Source organism: Poeciliopsis prolifica, unplaced genomic scaffold, assembly GCF_027474105.1.
Source record: "Poeciliopsis prolifica strain line A6 unplaced genomic scaffold, Auburn_PproV2 SCAFFOLD047, whole genome shotgun sequence".
NCBI lineage: Eukaryota > Metazoa > Chordata > Actinopteri > Cyprinodontiformes > Poeciliidae > Poeciliopsis > Poeciliopsis prolifica.
This window is the reverse complement of record NW_026562422.1, coordinates 3446857-3467683: the sequence shown is the minus strand read 5'-3', so window position 1 is coordinate 3467683 and position 20827 is coordinate 3446857. Positions and strand designations below refer to the sequence as shown.

Genomic DNA, 20827 nt, shown 5'->3' with positions numbered 1-20827 from the left:
TCCAGGATTTCAGTAGCTCCTGGCTGGCTCGCCACTATTTAGGTAGAGGAGAGTAGATTGGATAAGATACAGAGGCTTTCAGATTGCTCTTCTCTTTTGACCGATTCTGCCCTGCAGGTGTCCGACACGCTCTCAGACTGCCGAAAACACCTGACTTGGGTGGTGGCAGTGCTGCAGGAAGTGGCTGCTGCTGGAGCTCAGATGATGTCTCCGCTCGGCGAACAGGACGGGCTGGCGGCAGTCAAACTGGAGGATGTGGCGTTCAAGGCTGCAGAACAGGTGATACACCAGTTCCTCTGGGTTTTTTTTCTGGGAGCAAATTGAGCCAACCTACTCAAAGGAAACAGTAACTAGAAGTTGAACTGAAGGCTATCACAAAAGGACTCCCAAGTCTTTCTTGGCAAGTCCAACCCTAAACTTCATCCTAGTCAATGCTGGCTCTCCTCCAGAGCGAGAAAGACGCACACGCACAATTGTGCTGTAAGATTTTTAGCCTCACAACACCATCAAGGTTTCCCCTAGAAAGCTCTTCAGATCTGGTTTTATTATAAGTTCCTACACACCTTCATTCCTTATAAAGGTTAGTCGTTGTCAGTATAAATACAATATGTTGCCGGGTTTAATTGCCGACTTGTTGGAAGGAGTATTCTGATGGTGGATTTAAACCTTATCTTTGCAGATCTATGGATCTCAGGGCGCCAACCCCTTTGAGTGTCTGCGACAATCCTGTAGCATTGTCATTGCAACCATGAATAAAATGGCTACTGCCATGCAGGAGGGAGAGTATGACTCAGACAAGCCCCAAAGCAAGGTAACTGGAAGGATTTTATTGGTGTGAAGCAACTGTGCAGATGTGTCTCCGTTATGAAAATTCCTCAAGTGGAGTGGAAGGGTTTTCATCCCGCACATGTTGTCCGAACGCAGAACACTAGTTTTATTTCTCTTTGCCCCATCATCCCACAGAACCTTCCACCGGTGGATCTGCGAGCCGGAGCTCTCCGAGCCGAAATCACAGACGCCGAAGGTCTGGGCCTGAAGCTGGAGGACAGAGAAACGGTCATCAAAGAGCTGAAGAAGTCTCTAAAGATCAAGGTGGAGAAACGCGGTTAAATGTGTTCAACGTCTAATGAAAACGCTTCGGTCAGAAAGCGTTTATTGTGAGCACAAATGGTTTATTGGTCGGGAAGATCATTCAACACATGAATGCATTGAGTTAAAATGTAAGAAAAAGGGGCTTCATTTAACATTTGATACACATTTTCTCAAAGTGGCTCAAATATGAACAAATTAAAATGCATTCCAAATATAAGTATGCATATAATTGAGTTGGTATGTGTAATTTTCACCCTCTGTGCTTCAGAGAAAGTTAATCAAAATCAAACACAAAATTCTTGTTTTTAAATTTTCGCTGAAGTTACATGTCAGATATTCATTCCGCCATGGGGAAAGGCATCGATAAATCACCGATTTTATTGAAACTGTGTTAGTCACCATGCAGAGACCCTCATGGCGCCGTGTGACGTTTCAGGGAGAAGAGCTGAGCGAGGCGAACATCCGTCTCAGTCTGCTGGAAAAGAAGCTGGACAGCTCGTCCAAAGACGCCGACGAACGGGTCGAGAAGATCCAGACCCGGCTGGACGAGGCCCAGACCCTGCTGAAGAAGAAGGAGAAGTAATTATGGTTTCACACGTGAGATAACCCCCCGAGAGCGAGGCGGTGGGAGCAGGTCTACAGCTCTGCCGCGGTGTCCCCCCTCTCCGCAGGGAGTTTGAGGAGACCATGGACGCCCTGCAGGCAGACATCGACCAGCTGGAGTCCGAGAAGACGGAGCTGAAGCAGCGAATCAACAGCCAGTCGAAGATGACCGCGGACGGACTGAGAGGCAGCAGCCCGTCAGGAATCGCTTCCATGGTTTCAGGAATAGCTGGAGGTGAGTGAGATCAGAAAAAGGAAAAAGCAAATCTGTCCTGGTTACTATAACAGCTGTATCTGTCACAATCTAATAGTTAATCTGTGAAGTATTTTGAGTTCAAACAAGAAATAACGTGTTTCTCCTTTTGATCTTGTTCTTTTATCTTCTGATTGATGTGCTTTGTTCTTCAGAGGAACAAAAAGGTATCCGTCTGCTTGCATCTGATGTGATTCTGCATGATGTTGATTCATTGTTGTCTCAGGGCTGAGTTTCATCAAATGAAAAATGCACGTTTTATATAATCGGGCCTTCAAAGAGCAGAAAGTATTTCAAGTTAAAGTAGACGAAGACTACATGTCTACACTATGTGTGTATTTCAGCATTTTTTATTACTGGTTTACTATTTGTTTGTTATAGTTAGATGACATAAACAGATATTTTTTCATACCCCCACCTTCTTCATTTGTGAATAAATTGCTCATGTAGCAAAAGTTAATGAGGATCAACGTAATCTCAAAAACTTCATGTCTGCTCTGTTTTAGTCTTAAAACCGACTGCAAGTGTTATTTGAATGTTGCTGTTAGCATTAACAACGACACGGCACCTGCTATCACTCTGTCGTTGTGATCAGGACTGAATGGTTGGTTTAAAAAATAGAGATGCTGGAAATGATTTTTTCATGATGTCAACCTTGGTTACAGGCGAAGTAACTACCCCCAGAAGTCCAAACCATATTAAGGATCCAGTAAGACTGCAACTAAATCATAGACGTATTGAATCTAGACTTCTCGTCCTGTCTTTAGCCGGTTTGGGACATCTTGAAGAAAGACTGTCCTGAGAAAAATCGTGTACACCATCCTGAGGCCAACCAAGAGATTCACTCATAGTTTAACTAAAAACACAGACTAGAATAGAGATCACTGTAAATACTAAAGCTTTGAATGAAAGCCAGTATACAATGGAAACCTCTAACAAAACGACGTTACGACTCTGACTGAGCTGTACACAAAAGCATGTGTCCAATCAGATCGATGGGATAAATCGTTGTTACTGTGGAGGTGTGTCATCATTTTTATTTCCAGGTTTGAGCTTTAGTTTATGGAACTAAATTAACATTTGTGTTTGCATTGTGATGAAGTATCTCTTTCAGTTTAGTGAGCGACGGATGTTGTAATTGGCCCATAAGAACGCACGACCAGCATGCATTCAACGTCACAATTGTGAGACAAAAAAACTCCTCCGTTAGCCAGAAACTTAGTACAATTGAGCGTTAAAAAAGAAACCCCTGAATGACTGAGGTATAAACAAGCGTCCTAAAGGAAGAGCGAAGCTATCATCCATACCTCCTTCCATGTCACAGCCAGCCTTCCTGTTGTCCTCCTCAGGCAACATGATGGCCGGAGTCGGCCCGGGCTCCGGCGTGCAGGTGATCGACTCTCCCCTGCTGAGTCAGCAGATCGAAGCCCAACGGCTTTGCATCAAACACCTGAAGAACGAGAACAACCGGCTGAAGGTGAGGACGGAACCGTGAGCCGCCCAAACGATCCGCACGGCTTTTAACCTCCATGCGCGCGCTCCTCCTGTTGCTCCTCCCGGCAGGCGGAGAAGATGCGCACCCAGCTCGCCTCTCTGCCGCCGCTCAACGTCACCAAGCTTCCCTCCAAGGAAGGACGACCCGAAGTGCTCTCCAGCGCCCTCTACCGCAAAACCGACCAGCTCCTCGAGACTTTGCTGCAGATGAGCGCCAACGTCAAGGTGGTGGACGTCACTGGAAAATCGCCGGGTCAGTAGAGGCTGAGTGGAGGAAGTTAGATGACTGGTTTCCTCCTCTCATCAATACTGCAGATGTTTTCTTTCGCTCAATATTGACAAAGTTTTGTTCACATTTTCATTGGAAACGCAGCGACACTGTTGCAACAGTCGCAAGTTTACAGAGGTCTGTAAACTGTATTTACTTGAGTAAAAAACGCTTGAAAAAGGCTTTAAGAATAATTTTACTGTGCCATACTTTTTACTTTTACTTGAATAAATCATCTTGAAGCAGTTCTACATTTACTTGAGTAAACGTTTTGGCTCCTCTGCACACCTTTTTGAAGTTTTGGTGCGTTTTATTGAGATGTTTTGCTGCACAAAGCAGCTCAGCATTTTGGAAATGGAAGGTTGAGTAAAACCATTTTCAAATTATTTCATGAATAATATTTCAGCTGTTGTACTTTTGGGAGTTTGTCTCTGCCAGCTCTGCACACCCAGCCTGACTTTTTCTTTTTCTCTTTTTTTATGCTCGGTATGAGTAAATAGAGAGAACCTTTGAACATTTTTTCTAATTTTTTTGTCTTGTCAAATATTCTCAGTTGGACTTTGTTTAGACCGTTCTAAACAAAGGTGGTGGGACTCGATTACAATTTGCCATTGAGTTGATTGCAGAGTCTGCAATTAACGAATTGATGAATTGCATTTTAATTGAGAACTATGCATTAATAGAATAAGCAAAAACATTTTCCAAAACCTCTTTTGCTGCTAAATGCTTGAATAAATAGACACATGATCTCACCAAAGGTATTTGTCCTTTATAATCCTTTAATGTTGGAATCCAACCATCAGATTGGTGCAGGGCTCAATTATATTTCAGGTGTTTCAGGAACTCCTGATTATGAATTTTTATATTATTCCACCTTCAACCAATACGCCGCCGGTCAGAGTCTGTGTCATTGTACTGATGAACACACTTCTTTGTGTGGAGGGAGAGGAACAGGTTGCTAACGTTGTGTTGTCCTACAGTGACACCTAGTGCTCAGCTGCTGGAACAGACGGCACGTCTGCAGTCCCTGAGAGAGACTCTGGACAGGCTGAAGGTAAAAAAAAAAAAAAATTTTTGGGATTGAATTAAAATAAATAAATAAAAAATCACTTGTAGTTTCAACCATCATGTCTTGTTCTCTGTCTCTGCTCAGGGAGAGGTAGCAGAGCACGTCGTCAATCTGCAGCCTGGAGCTCGAGTCTCGTCAGACTTTGCGACTTTCCCTTCGACCTCCTTTGTGAAGGTAGTAAACAAAAACATCAAACCTCTTGGAACCATTTAGCTAAAAGGTAACAATCGTGTTTCCATTAGAAATGTCTGCAGAACTTCTGTCAATGTCACCCAAAAAAAATCGCCCAGTTTCGCAATTGTGGCATTTCCATTAAATAAGGAATGCAATTGAAATCATAACCGGATATGTGTATTCATGCAGCAAGCCATTAAAGGTTCACCACGCTTACCACTTGCTGTTGAGTTTTTTTGTGAAATATACTCATTTTGATGCAACAGAAAAAGCACCTCGTCCCAGCAGCACAACATTTTATTGAAAAATACTCCAAATTAAAATTAGTCATATGTTGAGAAAAATACGGCGTTTCCACTGAGCAGAATTATTTTGGGATTTCCAATTTGTGCGATTTGTAGATCAATTGAAGCGCAGATCGAGAAGCTGCGGGTCTGACCTCTGTGTTTGCCTGTTTCCAGGCGAGCGAAGAGAAGCACTCTGACACGGTGCTGGTGGGTCGAGTCCTGGTGCCGTGTCCCAGCGGTCAGGAGCAGGTCCACCGCCTCGTCCTGTCCCAGTCCCAGCTGCAAAGAGTCCACAGTCTCCTGCAGACCTAAATGTTGCTTGACCCCTGTGACCCCCACCCTCCTCCGCCTGCTGCGGCACCACAAACATGCCACCATCAGTTTCTGCTCCCTCCTCCACCTCCAGAGGCCAAACGAGTCAAAGCAAGAGGAATCTGCAGCCTTAAGTGGAAGGTTGAAGACTAAAAACGGGGAGGTACCTTCATGTTTGAGATGTTAGCAGCTCTGTTGTTACAAGTGACATTTTTAATCTCAGCTTACTTGGATTTTATTTCCGTAACGCCAGGCTCGGTTTTGATGCCGCCCCGTTCTGCTCACGGCTGTTTGAAACGAGAATGTCAGAAAAGAAACGGTACAATTTGACAACTGAAACAATTTCAGGCCGTTAGGTTATTTTTCTTTTTTTCTTCTTTGGAGATATCATCAGCTCATTCAGTGACTTCCTGGTCACAAAATGAAAAATCCAAGCCTCTTCTGAACCGTAAATGCACCATTTGTAAGCGCTATATTGTGTTGCAGACAACAATCTTCAGTGTGGAGGTTGCTCCTGAATGAAGACTAACACTTTGTGTTTTCCAGCATCAGCACAAGGCGAATGAAAATGAATTTGAATCACAGACATAAAAGAGGTTGTTTAAAAAGGAGTCTGAGACACTGTGGCATGTCTAATGTTCATTCAAGATGGCAAAATGTTTAGCTTTGAACCTGTCTGTTATGCTGGATTTGGAAATGTTGGGAGCCGTTTGGAAATATCAGGGTCTCAGCAGGATCTGCACTCACTAACAGACACAGGGACTGGTGTTTTAGTAACGCTAGCCCATGTTAACAGCTAATATACAATACTATGATAAGCTAAGCTACTAACTTTGTCTTTATTTTGAAATATCACTATAGTCTTTTGTGCTCATACAGCCATCAGTTCAGCTTTTAATACAATAGAAATTATTAATGATCCCCCATGACAACAAAGCCAGAAAATAAAATACTTGTTTTGAATCTACAGATTAGGGCCATCTAAAAAAAAACAAAAAGAAAAAACAAAACAGGATTTTGACTTTTTTTTTTTCTTTGAATCCTGAGTTCAAATTTAAATATGTATCTGGCCAGAGATTCTCAAACAGAAATTGGCGTAGTCAGGTGGAAACATTACCAGAGATCAGAAATAGGCCTCAGCCTGATGGCAAACGACGTCACGTTTGCTCAGTGGTCAGTCAGCTTGATTCCATCGTGATGTGACGGAAAGCCGTGCTCCAGACTGCGGCGGTAAACCAGAGTGTATAAACTGATGCATGCCGCCCAGACTCACGAACGCCGAATTAATCAAGCTCTTCTCTGCTCCTGTGTGATTCCTGTGAAACTGTTGCAGAATATTAGGAAGTGTTTGGATCTTTTTAGGGAGTCGTTGCATTGTGCTCTGCTTAGCTTGACTGTGAGAAGGGAAATTATGAGTTGTAAATGTCATTTTTTTTTGTGTTTGTGTGTGAACATTAGAATTTGCACAACAGGACAAAGTCCTGCACATGTTTCAGCTACAAACAGAGGAGGGGATTTTCGCCATTATTCAAACGTTGGAGGAAAACCTTTGAGGCTAAAGGAAATAAATAACTTCAGTGGACACAACCTGGCTAGTTGGGTCGGGTTACGCTTCAGGTTTCTTCAATGAGAGCCCAGAAAGGTTCACATTCTAAAGACTGGAACTTTATACCCTGCAGCCATCAGTCGCCTGCCTTAGTTTTTTTTATTATTATTATTTAATTGAACCTTCTTGAAGAAAAACTACAATGATGTCTGCCAAAGAACGTTTCTTTTTTTTAGCACCATGTCTGCCAAGGCTGAATCCTCCCTGACATTTTTACTCATTTATGTTCTTTCTGTTTACACACGACTGTCATTATTAACTTGAACGTTTGTGAATTCGTCAAACGGGCAAAATGTGTTTGTATGAAAGTACGTTGCGATGCTGTGTGAATCTGCAGCTTGTCCAGCTCGTCTCTTTGTCCCCTGTGTGGTTTCCTGCTGCTGCACAACCGATATCTGATCAATAAATCCTTCAAAGCCAACGTCGGCCTTCGTTGTCTTCATATTCCCAAAACAAAAGAAAAACTAAAAAAAAAAACAAGTAAAATCACTTTAATTTCAACAACAATAAAAGAAACAATAACCAAGTTTCTGTTTCACATGATTAAAAAAATAGACAGAAATTATCTGGAGCACCTTTTTTCTGGTAAAAATATGTCTGCTTTCTTCTGTATTGAATGGCTCAAAAGAATTTCACATAACTAATGAAATAAATTAATATTTTGGAGCTGTTTGTTTAATCACTGCCAGGCCGTTCTCCTGCCCAGGACTCGGTTCCTCACTCTCTGAAAAACAGGAAAAGAACAAGAGGCATGTTTGTCGTTTTCCAACATGGAGTCAAAGCGGAACAAATTCTGATCAGGGTGTTTTTGTTCCTGACGGACGGACTGATGGACGGACGGACGGCACCTTGTTGTACAGCCTGGCGTTCAGCCTGTACGACTGATACTCGGCCTTCCGCCTTTCCTCCTCTCTCCTGCGACGCACCTCAGGAAGATTCTCATAAATTCTGTTGCAGTAAAATTTACAGTGTCAGTGTTGCGAATTAAACAAAGACGTGAGATTCATACTCTAAACTATGACCTTTATACACCTTTGTACTAAACAAACATCATTTCCTTAAAGGACACCATGGATACAGTGTCTAAGTGTTTATGTGCTGAATTTGCTCTTATTCTGTGGGACGTTTTCATGCTGTGCTATAATAAACTGAGAAGCTTCTACTGTGAAAAGCAGATATTAACATCAAATGCTTACTGTTTGGACCTCTGGATCATCTCTTTCCTGGGTACTGCTCTCTTCAACAGCGCTGTGCCTTTGCAGAGAAAAAAGCCCAACAAACTTTTAGCTGCTACAGTTACTGTAACTCCTGCCGTCCAGAGTGACGTGTGGAGCAGTGGCTCTCCAGGTTCTGGATACCTGCGGGTTTCGCCAGGCTCTGAGGTTCTTCTTGCTGGTCGAACAGCAGGTTTCTCTCTCGGCTGGCCGCAGACTGGATCCTCCTCTCCTCGGCCAGCAGAGCCAGACATCTGACCCTCTGCTTGGACTGAGAGATGAAATCCGGCCGCCGCGTCTCCAGAGCCTCCTGCAGGGACGAAGCAATACGATGAAATCTCCCGCAATGCGTATGTGTCAAACACTGAACATTTTTACTATTTGTATTTTTTTTTTTTAATTCACATTTCTGAAGAAAAAAAACCCCAAAACAAAACATAAACTTACTTGCAGAGAGACCCGAGCCAGACCAGGGGACAATAGTTTGGTTTTAGGATTCAGATCTCGGACTTGTCTCTGTCTGAGCAGCTCTCTCCACGGTCGGGTTCTGCTGTACGACTCAAACCACGCCGTGTTGGACCTCTCCGGCTGGTTCTCCCTCCTCATCTCGGACCTCAAGTTGTCAGCCGGGATGAACCACGCAACGCCTTTAAAAGCATCATTTAAAATGTCAAACACGACAAAAGTGCATCGCAAAATCATTCCCACTTCCTTGGAGAAACCCGTCTTCGGTCGGGAGTTGCACGAGCAAACCTACTTTTAGGGTACGGCTTGGTGGGGCTCCTCTTGCCCTTCTTCTGCTTCTGGTTGCTGTTTGATTTAGGAGGAGCTCTGCACCTTCCTCCTCTTCCTCCCACCGTGCCTGACGAAGAAGAGGAGGTCTGCCCGTGAGTCCTGGACTCTGCGGGAGACGGGAACGTAGTCCCAACATCTCTGGTGTTCCGCCGAGTTCCGTTACGAACGATCTCCAGCTCACCTGAGGAAGAAAGTGAAAATATTACCGACTTTACAAAACATTACTTTTTTTTTTTTTTGAGGGGAAAAACGATTAATTGATTATTGAAATGATTGTCAAGGGTTAGGGTCAGTAATGTATTAATAGTTAACTGGAGGATACAGGCAAAAAAAGAATATTTGATGAAAGAAAAAGATTCTAAATAAGCCAAAACTGCCCCAAAAAAATCTATACATTTAGCATCTGATATAAAAAAAACACTTTTTTTCTGTAAATGTGTTATTTGCCAAATACATCGAGACAAATAATGTGCAGAATATTGAAAACCAAGATGAATACATTTCATGCAGTCTTATTAATCTCCCAAAGAAATGCGTTCCTATTCCTTCCTACTCAGCCTGTCATGGAAACAAATTTTGGTGGATAATAAATCGTCCCAGTAAAAATTGTGATAAACAAAAACATTGTTGCTTTTAGACCATCTTAAAGTAATATATTGACAATGGCTTAATAATGTAAATTCACCCTGTCAAAGACCAATAAACCTAAAGTTTAAAGAGCACCCAGCGACGGAACTGGAAGACGTTTTAAATATCCAAAGTAAAACACGATACCCAAAAAAAGATATGGAAAACGGAAATAAAAACAAAACAATTGAAAACAAAAATAAAAGTGACATTACAATGCCTCTGTAAACAAAAATGGCCTTCAAAAAATATTAATCATCATATTGGAAATCATTGAGCTCCTTTTAATTTGTCATACGATTCATTGATTCCTTCCTTATTCTGACAGCCTTGATTCCTACATTAAAAAGATGAACATAGAAAAATTAAGAAGTTTTCATTTTTTCTCACAAGTGAGAGTTGATCATGGTTGGTGATGACTGACCTGCCTGGATGCTTTTGTTGACTCCTCTTCCAGCCCTCCTGGCTGTCAGGACCCTGGGAGGTCGGCGCTGTGGTGAGAGTGTGTGTGAGCTGGACGTTTGTGCTGAATCGGCAACAACCTGAGGGCAGGTGCGGAAGCACTTTTACGTTCAGACAAGTGGAATAATACATGTTAAAGGAAGCTGGAGTCTCCAGCTTCCTGTCCTCTCAGACACACGTACCGATTCCTCGGATGGCGTGAGGGTAACCGAGGAGTCGGCCTCCGTTCCTCTCCAGCCTTCCCTCTGATTGCTGATGGTGCTGTACAGTTTACCGAGTCGAGAGCTGCTGTTCACGTTTCTGACCCTGTCGGCGCTGAAGGCCCTGACGAGTCGGGCCGTGTCCATGGTGGAAGGGCTGGACAGGCTATCTGGACGATCCCTGTCTGCTGGCGAGGATGGGTGGTTCAGATGGGTTGGATGTTCCGCCTCTCCTCTGCCCACTTCCTGTCCCTTATCCGTCACTCCGCCATGTCCGCTCCATTTAATCTCCTTTCGTTCTTTCCTCTGTGTCCTTCCAGGAAAGTAACTGCTCCGCTCTTCCTGCCTCTCGGCTTCCTGAGCAGCCTGTGCGCGATGAATCATGCGAGACAGACGCTCCAGTCGCTCCAACAGGGAAGCGTCTTCATCGCCAGTGGGCCGAGCCTCGTCCTTGGTCCGCTGTTCACAGAACTTCTGCCACAGGTGGTCCAGGGTGCTCGCGCCCTGTCGGGGGGCCGGCAGAGGACGTTCTCGCTCTCTGGTCTCGGTTTGTGCCGTTTCCAAGTGTGCTGGATGAAACCTGTCATGAACCAGCTCTGCTGGTTTGTACTGGGGGAAGTGGATGGGGCTGGTGCCCTGATCCCTACTGCAGGGTTTGAGGTTGATTGAAGGCGCTCTGGCAAAGGTGGATGATTGCTGGGACGACGGCTTCACACCCTGGATCAGAGCTGGAGACCCTCGGTCTGCTGCTGCAGGAGCATCTACTGTTCATAAAGAAGATATGGAGACATTATTGTTATTACAGGCAGGGTGGATGGATGGGAGGAAGGAGAGAAGGGAGGAAAGAAGGTGGGATAAATAAGGAAAGGAAGTGATGGAACAGATGAGTGACTGCATTAAGAAGTCTTTCCATGAGAGCAGTAACCGTCATGTCTCCTGGCCAGTGTCAGATCTCATGTCCCCGTGTTGTGGGTGTGTTCAGCTCACCTGTGTGTGTGTGTGTGTGTGCCCGGTCTGCCATTGTGACGGCAGCTGTTCTCAGCCTCTTGCTGTAGATGCCCTCCTGGTGTCTGAACGCGACGCCGCGGTCCAGCCTGGGGTCCTGATCCCCAAGGACTTCGCTGCTGAAGGCGGGAGGCACGGCGTCGTCTGACCCTGGGAGGAATGCACCGGCGGTTGCTTACATCACAACGAGAGCCAATCGAATTTAGACAAAGACAAAAAGCTGCTGGGGAAGCAACTGAATATTCCCAGCCAGCATTCAAGAGGCTCCAGTCTGCCCCACCTCCACCTCTCTGCTCAGGCTGCAGCTCTCAGGCTGCAGCTCTGCCTTTGTCTAACTCAGCCCCCGAACATGAATAATGGACGTGCCGAGCGGCGTGTGTTACAACGGACCACCTGCTCTCCTTTAACAGACCGTTACAACATGACAGGAACCTGCTCTTCCTCCTCGACTCGAAGGCTTTCAGTTGAACCTTGAAATTTAGTTTACCGGATACACACTGTCTGTTACTGCGGTAACAACTACCAACATATTTAACAGACATGCATAGATGGAAATATGTCTACATTAGTGGTGTCCCGATACAATTTTCCCACTTTCGAAATGAAACGGATAATGCAGCTTTGAGTATCAGCCGATGCCAATATTGAGCAGATGCGATATCAATACAAGTCATACGTACTTTTATAACTTATTTTGTAGTGTATGACAACAACTGACCCATTTCTTATTATCCAACGGATCAGAGGGATACAAGCATTGCTGGATCGAAACCCTGGATCGGACTAAATGCTGGATCTGGACGGAGCGGCACAGTTCTAGGCAGTATGAATATTTCTGCGCTGTGTGTACCTGTGTGAGAGCTCTCCATGGTGGTGTCGGACCGGTTGGTGGAGGAAACGTCAGCTTCCATCTGAGGGACGTAGAAGAGCTCCTCACTGCCGCGAGGTTTGTAAGGCAGCAGCACAGCCACTGTTGAAAGGAAGACGAGTGACGGCACGTAAATTGCTGTTGCCACAGTTTTCATTTTCTTTTTAAAACAAAAATAAAAAGGTGGTAATAGAGTATGAAACTCAAATAAAACCTTCTAAAAACTTACCAGGTGTTTCAGCAGGATAAGAACTCAACGGTGTGATGCCGTTTCCCTGAGGATCAACGGCGGGAGCGTCTGACCTGTCAGCCGCCGGCTTCCCGCCGTCGTACCATTCTGCCGGACTCGACGACCCGACGCCTTCGTCTGGACTGCTGGTGGTCAAAGAGGAGGCCCTCACAGTGGCGGCGGCACCAGAACCGGAACAGTGGGCAGCGGAGGCCAAACTGTGTTCAGGCAGCAGAGTGAAATGACTTGTCCTGGATCCCTGCCCGACGGCCAGAAAAGAACTAGACTGGACGTTTGTCCCCACATCCTGTTTATCTACAGCCTGCGTGGCGATGGGGGGAAGTTCCTCACCCCGGCCTCCCACTGTGTCTCGCCTCTTTCTGGTACTTTCATCATGCTCAGACGGCGGTTCTGTTATAATCTGGACAAAAGGAATCGTCTCGGATTCGTCCAGATTGGTTGAAAGACACTGGCTGGCTGATGATGTTCCGGTGGAAAGCTCTGCCAGGTGGAGGGGGTCTGAGGCTGGACTGAGAGCAGAAGTGGAAGTGGGGGTCAAAGTGGAAGGTGAGGAGGTCACAGAGTTCCTTTGGGTGGGTATGCTGATGGATGGAAGGGTCTGGGGTCTTTTTGTCAGGAGTGTGACCCCTTCCCTGGCAGCGATGGCGCAAACTCTGGCTTCCAGATCCAGTTGGAGGTTGCTCTGTGGTGTTACCTGAGGGTCTGAGTGGACAGCTGGCTGCTTGTTAGCAATGTTCAGGGTAGGAAACGTTTCAGCTGCTGTCGGGACATTGGTCTCTCTGTGGACCCAAACACTGGAGGCCAGGCTGCTGCTTTCTGTATCTGTGCTCCCTTGGCTCTGGAAGAAAAGAGGGGGGGGGGAACAAGGAAGTTTTTAAAGGCCTCCAAAAAACAAGAAGAACCCACAAAATCTTGTTTCCACAGCAAACATGGGCAAACTTCGGCTTAAAAAAAAGCATTCACACCCCGAAATATTTTCACATTCCGTCACTTTGCAATAGTGTTGGTGATTCTATTCAATTAATAAAATTCTCTGTTTTTGTAGATTTTTTTCACTAATGAACTTCTTGGGTCTCCAGATTGCCATGAGTGGCGATACAGACTTAAAAGTTTGATGACATTTAAAAGTACTTTTGTGACGACGACAAAAGTGACGATAGTGTGACGGAATCTAAAAAGTTGAAGGAATACAGACATTTTAGCCAGTCGCTTTGCATTAATTAAGCTTAAAGAACCCCAGAAAAATCTGTACACAGCAACCCTAGAACAGAGGAACAGTTTGTATTTCAATTTCTGGCACACTTTGCAAGAAATTGCAAACACGCAGGTTACCTGGAGCACCTACACTCTTCAGAGACGAAAGGCTGACATAAAAATGACAAATATAAAAAATCAACTATTTGTTACATTTTGGAATGCAACTACAAAATTTGCGATTCTCTGCTCTTAAAGAGTATCGAAGATTATTACTTTGAGAGGATTTCTCATCAGGAGCTGTTTCTTGATTTCTTCGATGTGCCGTCTGTCTTCCACGTCCAACAGCAGCAGGTCACCCTGCTGACCCGAAACCTTTGACTTCAACCACTCTGCAATATGGGGACATAAATTAATGTGGGATTAACGTAGTCTGAAAAGAAAGCAGCCAGTGAAAGGAGCAACGCCAACTGAAGAGTGAATTAAAGGAGCAAGAAAGTTTTACACTTTAATTTGGTTACCAATCACTACCGATCAGAACTTGGCAGTGATTTGTATGCCTGTTGTATCAGCAACAGTCGACGTCTCTCTGTACCTGTGCGTTTTGGAGATTAAAAGTTGAATTGAATGTAAGTATCTCCAATAGCAACAGCCTTACAGGGAAGAGCTTTTAGATCCTTCTTCTTGGTTTGTTTTGATCTTAACAAAAACAAAAAATGATGTGAATCTTTTACCTCTGGCCTTGCCCTCTTCCTGATCTGTGACGCTGGGCGAGTTCGACGTCATGGTGGCTGACGACTCATTCTGCAGTAGTTTGGCCACCCTGATAGCCAGTGAGCTCTCGCTGCTGCTGTCGCTCATCACTTCCTGGTCAGCGTCCTCGCGAACCGGACAGAAAGAGCGACTCTCTGCACCAAGATCACCAGGTGTAGCCTTTTCTTCCGTTTCATTATCTTCTTCCAGAACCGCGTCGGACTGAGTTGTGCTTGCGGCTGCTGACGGCTGTGTCTGTGTTTTATCCGGCGCTGCCGCGCTGCATCCTTCCGGCTCTGTCCGCCGGGCTTGTGTGGATGGAGTACCGGATTGCTCAGATGACGTCAAACTCTCCAGCCCAGTGGAGCTTTGGTTCGGTTTCTCTGATGTAAGCATGGAGTCTGAGGAAGACCCGGCCCACGGTGGAGAGGAATGAGACTTAAAGTCTCCGCCGGTGGAGGTGGAGAGAGAGGAAGAGAACGAGGAGTTCTGCAGCCGGCTGGTTGTTGCTTTTGGTGGCCTAAAAATGTCTTTATCAGAGAAGGGAAGCGTAACGTTAGGTCCCGACGAAGACGTGGAAGACGTCGTAGATATCATGTCCTCTGCTTGAGAGAGTAGCTTATGGATCTCTGACAATGCCTCTGTGCTAACAAAGGAATTCTCTGCTTCTTGATCCGTGTTATCGCTGCTCCGGACGGATGACTTTGTATCTGCATCAGAGACGCTCGCGGCGACGGCCTTGAGATCCTGCTTGCTGTTTTGGATCAGGACAGAGGAGTGGGAGCGGTCACCGGGCCCGGAGCTGGAGGCCGGTCTGCTCTCCCTCCGAGCGGCTCCTGTGTTGGACGGAGGACAGGTCTCCACTCTGACCTGCTCTGATGGTGAGGAAACCAGTCCAAGACTGTCCGTGCCGAGAGGCCTGCGTGAACTGGAATCCACCGACAGAACGCTGGACCTGGGGAACTCGCCTTTATGGGGACTGCTACCTGGATACGAGACAAAAATGATTAGACATTAATAACATTTCATATGTAAATTAACATTTTTGTGCCTAATTTGAACTTACTAAAAAAATGAACCACAAACACAGCTTTAGACTTGTTTCATAAAGATAGATGACACCTGGGTCCAACAGTTTTCTTGCAAATATTACATCATTTTCCATAGTTTTCTTTCCTTCTAGCTCATTTTTACAGTTTAAATTCAAAGTTTCTTTATGAATTTAGGCTGTAAATGTGACAGCTAAAGACATGGGAAGTTGGATCTGAATGGAAGATTGCTGAGTGAAAGGAAAAATAAATGGATATTACAGATGAACAGATGAAAGGATTATTGAAGCCAAATACTAAATGTCCCTTTTTCATATTTTTCCGGACTTGGAAAAATGCCTAAATCAAATGTCAGACTCTTCCGTGCTGCTTCATGGCTGAGCACTCCTTAATGCTTGCACAACTAAAAACAGACCAGGACTTGAACATTTCAATGACGTGTCACGTTTAAAAAATGTGGATCTCATTTGATTGCTCTATTAGCTGCAGCTGCTAAAACATTACATTTGCTGACAAGCTTTTCCATCACGTTGCATATCATACAGAGAAGGTCATTGTAAGGTTTGTTACTCTCTGATGGTTGGGTGCTCTTCGAAGGAGTCCCAGAAGATCCTTTACTAGTGGAGAGATCAGTGGGAGAGAACTCTGGTTCTCTGATGGGCCCTCTAGGTGCAAACGGAGTCAGGATTTTTGACGGCGTTTGGTCGATACCAAGGTTTTGAAGGTACAACTAACAGAAAAACGAGAGAGGACTTATCAGACAACAATGTTCACATAAATATTCAACTGGATAATCTGTTACATGAAATACAATGACTTCAAACAAAGAAATAAATAAAAATCAGAGCAACTTACTGGAATTCGTTCGTCAATGTTGAGCTCTTTAGACCCTGGAGGAGGTGTTGCTGAATGTTTAAAAGTCCAGTAGGGGGCATAATTATCAAGCTCCAAGCTGACAACAGAAGAGGTTCCGACAGAAGGTCCGACTTTGATTTCCGTGTAGCTATCTTGGGAACTTGAGAGTTCGGAGGCGTCACTGAAGTGACCGAGGCTCTCAAAACGTGAGGGTTGAGTGGCGGTACTGGGTGAAGGAAGAGTGTCCTTCAGGCCCTGAGTTGTCTTATTTTCTGGAACAGTGTTGGTCAGCTGGTGCTTGTCAGCGACCATGACAACTGTACCAAGTGACGAGGGGGACTGTGATCTGCCAAAGGGACAGGCAGAAGGTTGCGTAGCAGATCCCTTATTTTCTAAGTCACCGGGAGCTCCGCCTACAGCCTCTCCTCGTCTAGGAGAAGAACCTCCTGAAGGTGTAGAGGAAGAGATCTGCGTGGCATCCTGGTTGGTGGAAGGCTGCTGGATAAAGGTGTTGGGTCCTGGCCCGTCACCTGTTTTAGGAGGAGCTCCTGAAAGTCTGTGCAATGCCAGGCCTTCTAATGATGGGGTCCTCTCTGAGCTTTCTTTTGTCTTCCAGGTGTCAACTTTCTGCAGATAGTTGAGACTTGGGAGGGAATGAACTTTGTGAGAGGCCTCCAGAGGATCTTCTGTGTCTGGAAGACTGGCATCAGCTGATTGTGCACCCGTGATTGATGGGTACAAGGTATCTATGTTAGATTCTATGGCTGAAAGATGTGCAAGTTTAGTCTTGACATCAAATTTCAGTGGTGCAAAGAAAACGCCTGGTGTAGATTGAGACTGTGGGAGGAAGCCAAGGTAGGAGCCATCACTTCCTGTTTGGTTCTGTAAAGACCATAGGTCTCTGTCTCTGTGAATCCATTCTGAGCCTGCCGAAAATGGCTTCCCCCTAGGTTTGCCTTGTGATTCTTTGAGAGAAGGTGTGATCAGCTCATGAGTTGGTGTCTGACCCCCTCGTTGCTCGCGAGCCTCAAAGTTGCTGAGTTTCTGCACCTCAGACAGCAGTTCTTTGTGCAACTCTTCGCTGCTATCATCGGGCTGAGTCGAGCGGGAACCAGTAGTGATGTTACTGATTTCTTTGTGCCTTCTCTGCTGTTGGGAAGGACCGGCTTCACCTGGTGGACCTTGTCTTTCAAACATGTTGTCTTTGAAAGCTTCTGTGTGTTGTGGCTGATCTGGACAAAAGCCAGTGCTTCTCATAGAGGTCAGGGATTCAGAGGAAACAGAGCTGCTGCTTTGCATGCCAACCTCTCTATGGTCAGCTTGAGGATCCTGCATAGGAATGTCTTTGTTCAGAAAGATATTTTCATCTTTATGAATTCCAACTTTATTCCTGTCTGTCAAGTCGTACAGTGTTTTCAAATTAGTCTCTTTGCTATCTCCTCTTGATAAGTTTCTTTGTGTGTCACGCTGAGATGGGGAGGAATTGCTACTTGCTTCTTCATCAGAAAGGAGGGTTGTCTGAGCCAAAGGATGCTGGGAAAGTGAGCTCTGCTCAGAGGAATGGCTGGTCCTGACATGGATAGGAAAACGGAACCTCTCTGATACCATAGAAACATCAGGAAATGCCCTGGCGAGAAGAATATATATGATTATCATTCCACTAGCAGTACAAGTGTCACCATGCCTTGTTAAAGTATCTAGTCACCTTGAACCTTTTTCAATATTTTGTCATGTTACAACTAAGGACACGCATTAACCAGCCAATAAATCGGCCCAATATTCTTAATTCTGGGAAATCGGCAATCGGCCGATACATATGAAACCAATTATATCCACCAATCTTATCGACCTCAGCAAAGATCAGAAAATCATTGCTGTCCTCTTTTGCTCTGGCGTAATAGAGGACTGACTGACCGACCCACCAGGTCACGTCTGCAGTTAACAAAAGTTCCGCTGTTGTCAACTTAGCATCTTTATCTCCATACTTATCAACTTTTCAGACAAATAAAATATAAATAGAAAATTGATCCTAACTAATATAGTAATTTTCTGGCTTTTTAAAGATGGGTAATCACCTAGAAAACTAGTTGGTGCACCCATAGTTACAACCACGTCTTTCAGTTACGATAGCAAATTTTGCTGAACAACAAATTGTTCCATAAATTCTTGCGATAAACAATAATATCGACGCTTTTCATTCAATAATCTTGACGCTACCTGGTAGTGTTATTACTACTTACTTACTATTTAGGTGAGCTCTTAGGTATGAATGTCTTTTACTGAAGTAGAATTTATTTAGGGGTGTTAAAGTTAAAGAGGACAGAATCCATTTGACAATGATGTGACACTGTGTTGGTCTATTACATAAAATACCAATAAAATGCATTGAGTTTTGTGGGTTTCCTGTAACAAAATGTGAGAAATGCATCTTTCAAGTGACTTTTTTGTAGAAAGGTGCACCTGCAGAACAACACTCATGAACTGAACAGCATTTTCTGTAATAGTTTTGTACAGTATATGATTACTATTACTATTTGTTATTTTCTTAATCTCTTTTTTATGTATTATTTTTTTATTTCCTTTGTGAGAACTTTTTTTTATCCTACGCTGCTGTTGCACCTGACTTTCCCCTTTGCTGGATAATAAAGGCTATTCTATTAACTCAGTGTTTCTTACCTTAGGGGAGCAAATTCTGGATCATCTTGCTGGAAGAAAGTGTATTCAGTGGCGCTGTGCTCAGGTCCTGAGATTAGAGGCAGCAGAGACAGAGCAGGAGACAGTTGACTGTCCTGGAATTCTGACGAAATACACGTTTTTGAAGTTACACATTTGAATCAGAGGCAGGAATATCTAAACACTTATACATAAATATGAAGCACTACTGTCAGAACAAAGTTCTTCTTGGCTAGAGAATATTGTTATACCAGTTTATTTAAAAAAAAATCAATACAGCACCAATTAATTAAATCAATCCTTAACCTGTTTTATTTTCTCGTTTATGTTATTTTGTTATATGTAGGAAATATACCTAGCTGGAAAACTTTTTGCTGTGACAGTTGAAGCTCCCGAACATCTGTTTTTATTTTAAGCGGTCTCTGATCGTGTTGGACAATACTTTGACTTCGGGCTGCCGATGGGCCTGTTTGTCCGTCAGGGCCAATTGCATCTTCATCTCCTAGTAGATGAGAAGGAGTCGTCGCCATCTAAAACAGACACAAGATAAGTTTTATTTCACCGGTCATCAAATGATCTTCAAACAGCCAAACAGTTAAAGGTTGAACTCCTTCAAACTCAATGGCAACTGGTGAGCTTTAAAACCTCTGGTGGAGTCTAACAAAAGCTGCAACATATTTACTGACCCTGTTGATCTGCTCCACTTCTTGTGCCTCTTGTGATGTTATCAACCCATATACACACAGGAAAGAATTTGCAGTTGGTTTTTTTTTTTTTGTTTTTTTTTAGTCCACTTAAAAAAATTTAATAAAAATTCCAGAAATTTTGTTTTACAGTCTGTGTACATTTGTCATAAAAATCTAGGCCATAAAAATCACCACTGCATAGCTTCTTTAACATGAGCCGACTTGAGTCTGAGTTAACATAACAACTGAAAGATGTGTTGTAGTACAGCTAGAGTATCTGAAATCGTTAAAGCAAAGCTTTAGACACTACTGGCTACTTAAGCTTCTGTAAATATAAATTAACACGCAATGGCTTATCCAAGGTTCCTCATATTCAAAGAGAGTGAGCTGAGTGAACATGTTAGCTCCGTTAACATTAGTATGCCAGTTAGCTCAACGCCTAGCAGCAGCTAGCTCGGTAACCGTTAACTTGCACTTCCGGTAAAAACTGGTAAAAACAAAGACGCATCAAAGAACCGTACAGTAATAACTTTATTTCGCGTGGTTAAGGAAGAAGTCGCATAAATTACCTGTTCTGGTTCCGTGTTGTTGTTTTGGTTCTGGTTGATGATGACAGTCCGCCACGCTGAGCGCGCTTCCGCCACGTCGTTACCTAGGAGCGTTGCTAGGAACGGTCAAAAAATACCCCGGAAGTAGAATATTTGAATGGCAGGAAAAAAGTGAGATCATCACGTTGCTCTAGATAACATGTAGATTTACCTTTGTCAGCAGGGCAACTTATGGAGGATAACTACCCCAAATGTAATAATTATATTGTAAATATTACAAGGTTCTTCATAGACAAATGCCTCTTTACCCAAAATGATGCTATTAAAATACTAAAAATACCAAAAATAGACTAAAATTCTCATTCTCAAAAGAATTTTTTTCTGCTGCCCAAGACATACATTGTGTAATTATTTTAATGTGACGTAATAGAATGCAAATTAGTTATTTATTTTGATAAAACTTTCATAAACCATTGAAAAAGCATAATAC

The 20827-nt window shown here is 44.0% G+C and overlaps 2 protein-coding genes across 11 annotated transcripts in view; one reads left to right on the top strand and one right to left on the bottom strand.

Moving 5' to 3' along the window:
- Positions 1-7579, top strand: part of dctn1b (dynactin 1b) — a 35773-nt gene extending 28194 nt beyond the window's left edge. For 7 of the 10 annotated variants that reach the window (XM_055057387.1, XM_055057388.1, XM_055057386.1 and 4 more), the window contains 10 exons: positions 118-279; positions 680-811; positions 964-1092; positions 1529-1671; positions 1764-1930; positions 3298-3425; positions 3512-3695; positions 4691-4764; positions 4864-4953; positions 5415-7579. In XM_055057387.1, the coding sequence (XP_054913362.1) occupies positions 118-279; positions 680-811; positions 964-1092; positions 1529-1671; positions 1764-1930; positions 3298-3425; positions 3512-3695; positions 4691-4764; positions 4864-4953; positions 5415-5552 (1347 nt within the window). In that variant the 3' untranslated portion in view covers positions 5553-7579. Of the gene's footprint in view, positions 1-117; positions 280-679; positions 812-963; positions 1093-1528; positions 1672-1763; positions 1931-2103; positions 3426-3511; positions 3696-4690; positions 4765-4863; positions 4954-5414 lie in introns of those variants that run through there. The other 3 variants (XM_055057389.1, XM_055057383.1, XM_055057391.1) reach the window with 2 other exon arrangements.
- Positions 7580-7633: 54 nt separating this feature from the next.
- Positions 7634-20448, bottom strand: alms1 (ALMS1 centrosome and basal body associated protein). Its single transcript, XM_055057381.1, has 18 exons — positions 20359-20448; positions 19546-19633; positions 19107-19227; positions 16431-18057; positions 16146-16305; positions 14508-15512; positions 14050-14165; positions 12559-13417; positions 12312-12431; positions 11444-11611; positions 10439-11220; positions 10219-10336; positions 9130-9348; positions 8820-9019; positions 8517-8682; positions 8355-8412; positions 8007-8106; positions 7634-7882 (listed from the first exon to the last, which is right to left on the bottom strand). The coding sequence occupies exons 2-18, from the start codon at positions 19631-19633 to the stop codon at positions 7838-7840; spliced, it is 5952 nt and encodes a 1983-aa protein (XP_054913356.1). The 5' UTR covers positions 20359-20448; the 3' UTR covers positions 7634-7837.
- Between the last annotated feature and the right edge of the window lie 379 nt (positions 20449-20827).

Coding starts and splice junctions, on each gene's coding strand:
- alms1 (XM_055057381.1), bottom strand. CDS start 19,633: ATGGCGACGACTCCTTCTCATCTACTAGGAGATGAAGATGCAATTGGC. Junction 16,306..16,430: donor ACATTGACGAACGAATTCCA/GTAAGTTGCTCT, acceptor TTTTTCTGTTAG/TTGTACCTTCAAAACCTTGG. Junction 8,683..8,819: donor TGGCTCGGGTCTCTCTGCAA/GTAAGTTTATGT, acceptor TCGTCCCTGCAG/GAGGCTCTGGAGACGCGGCG.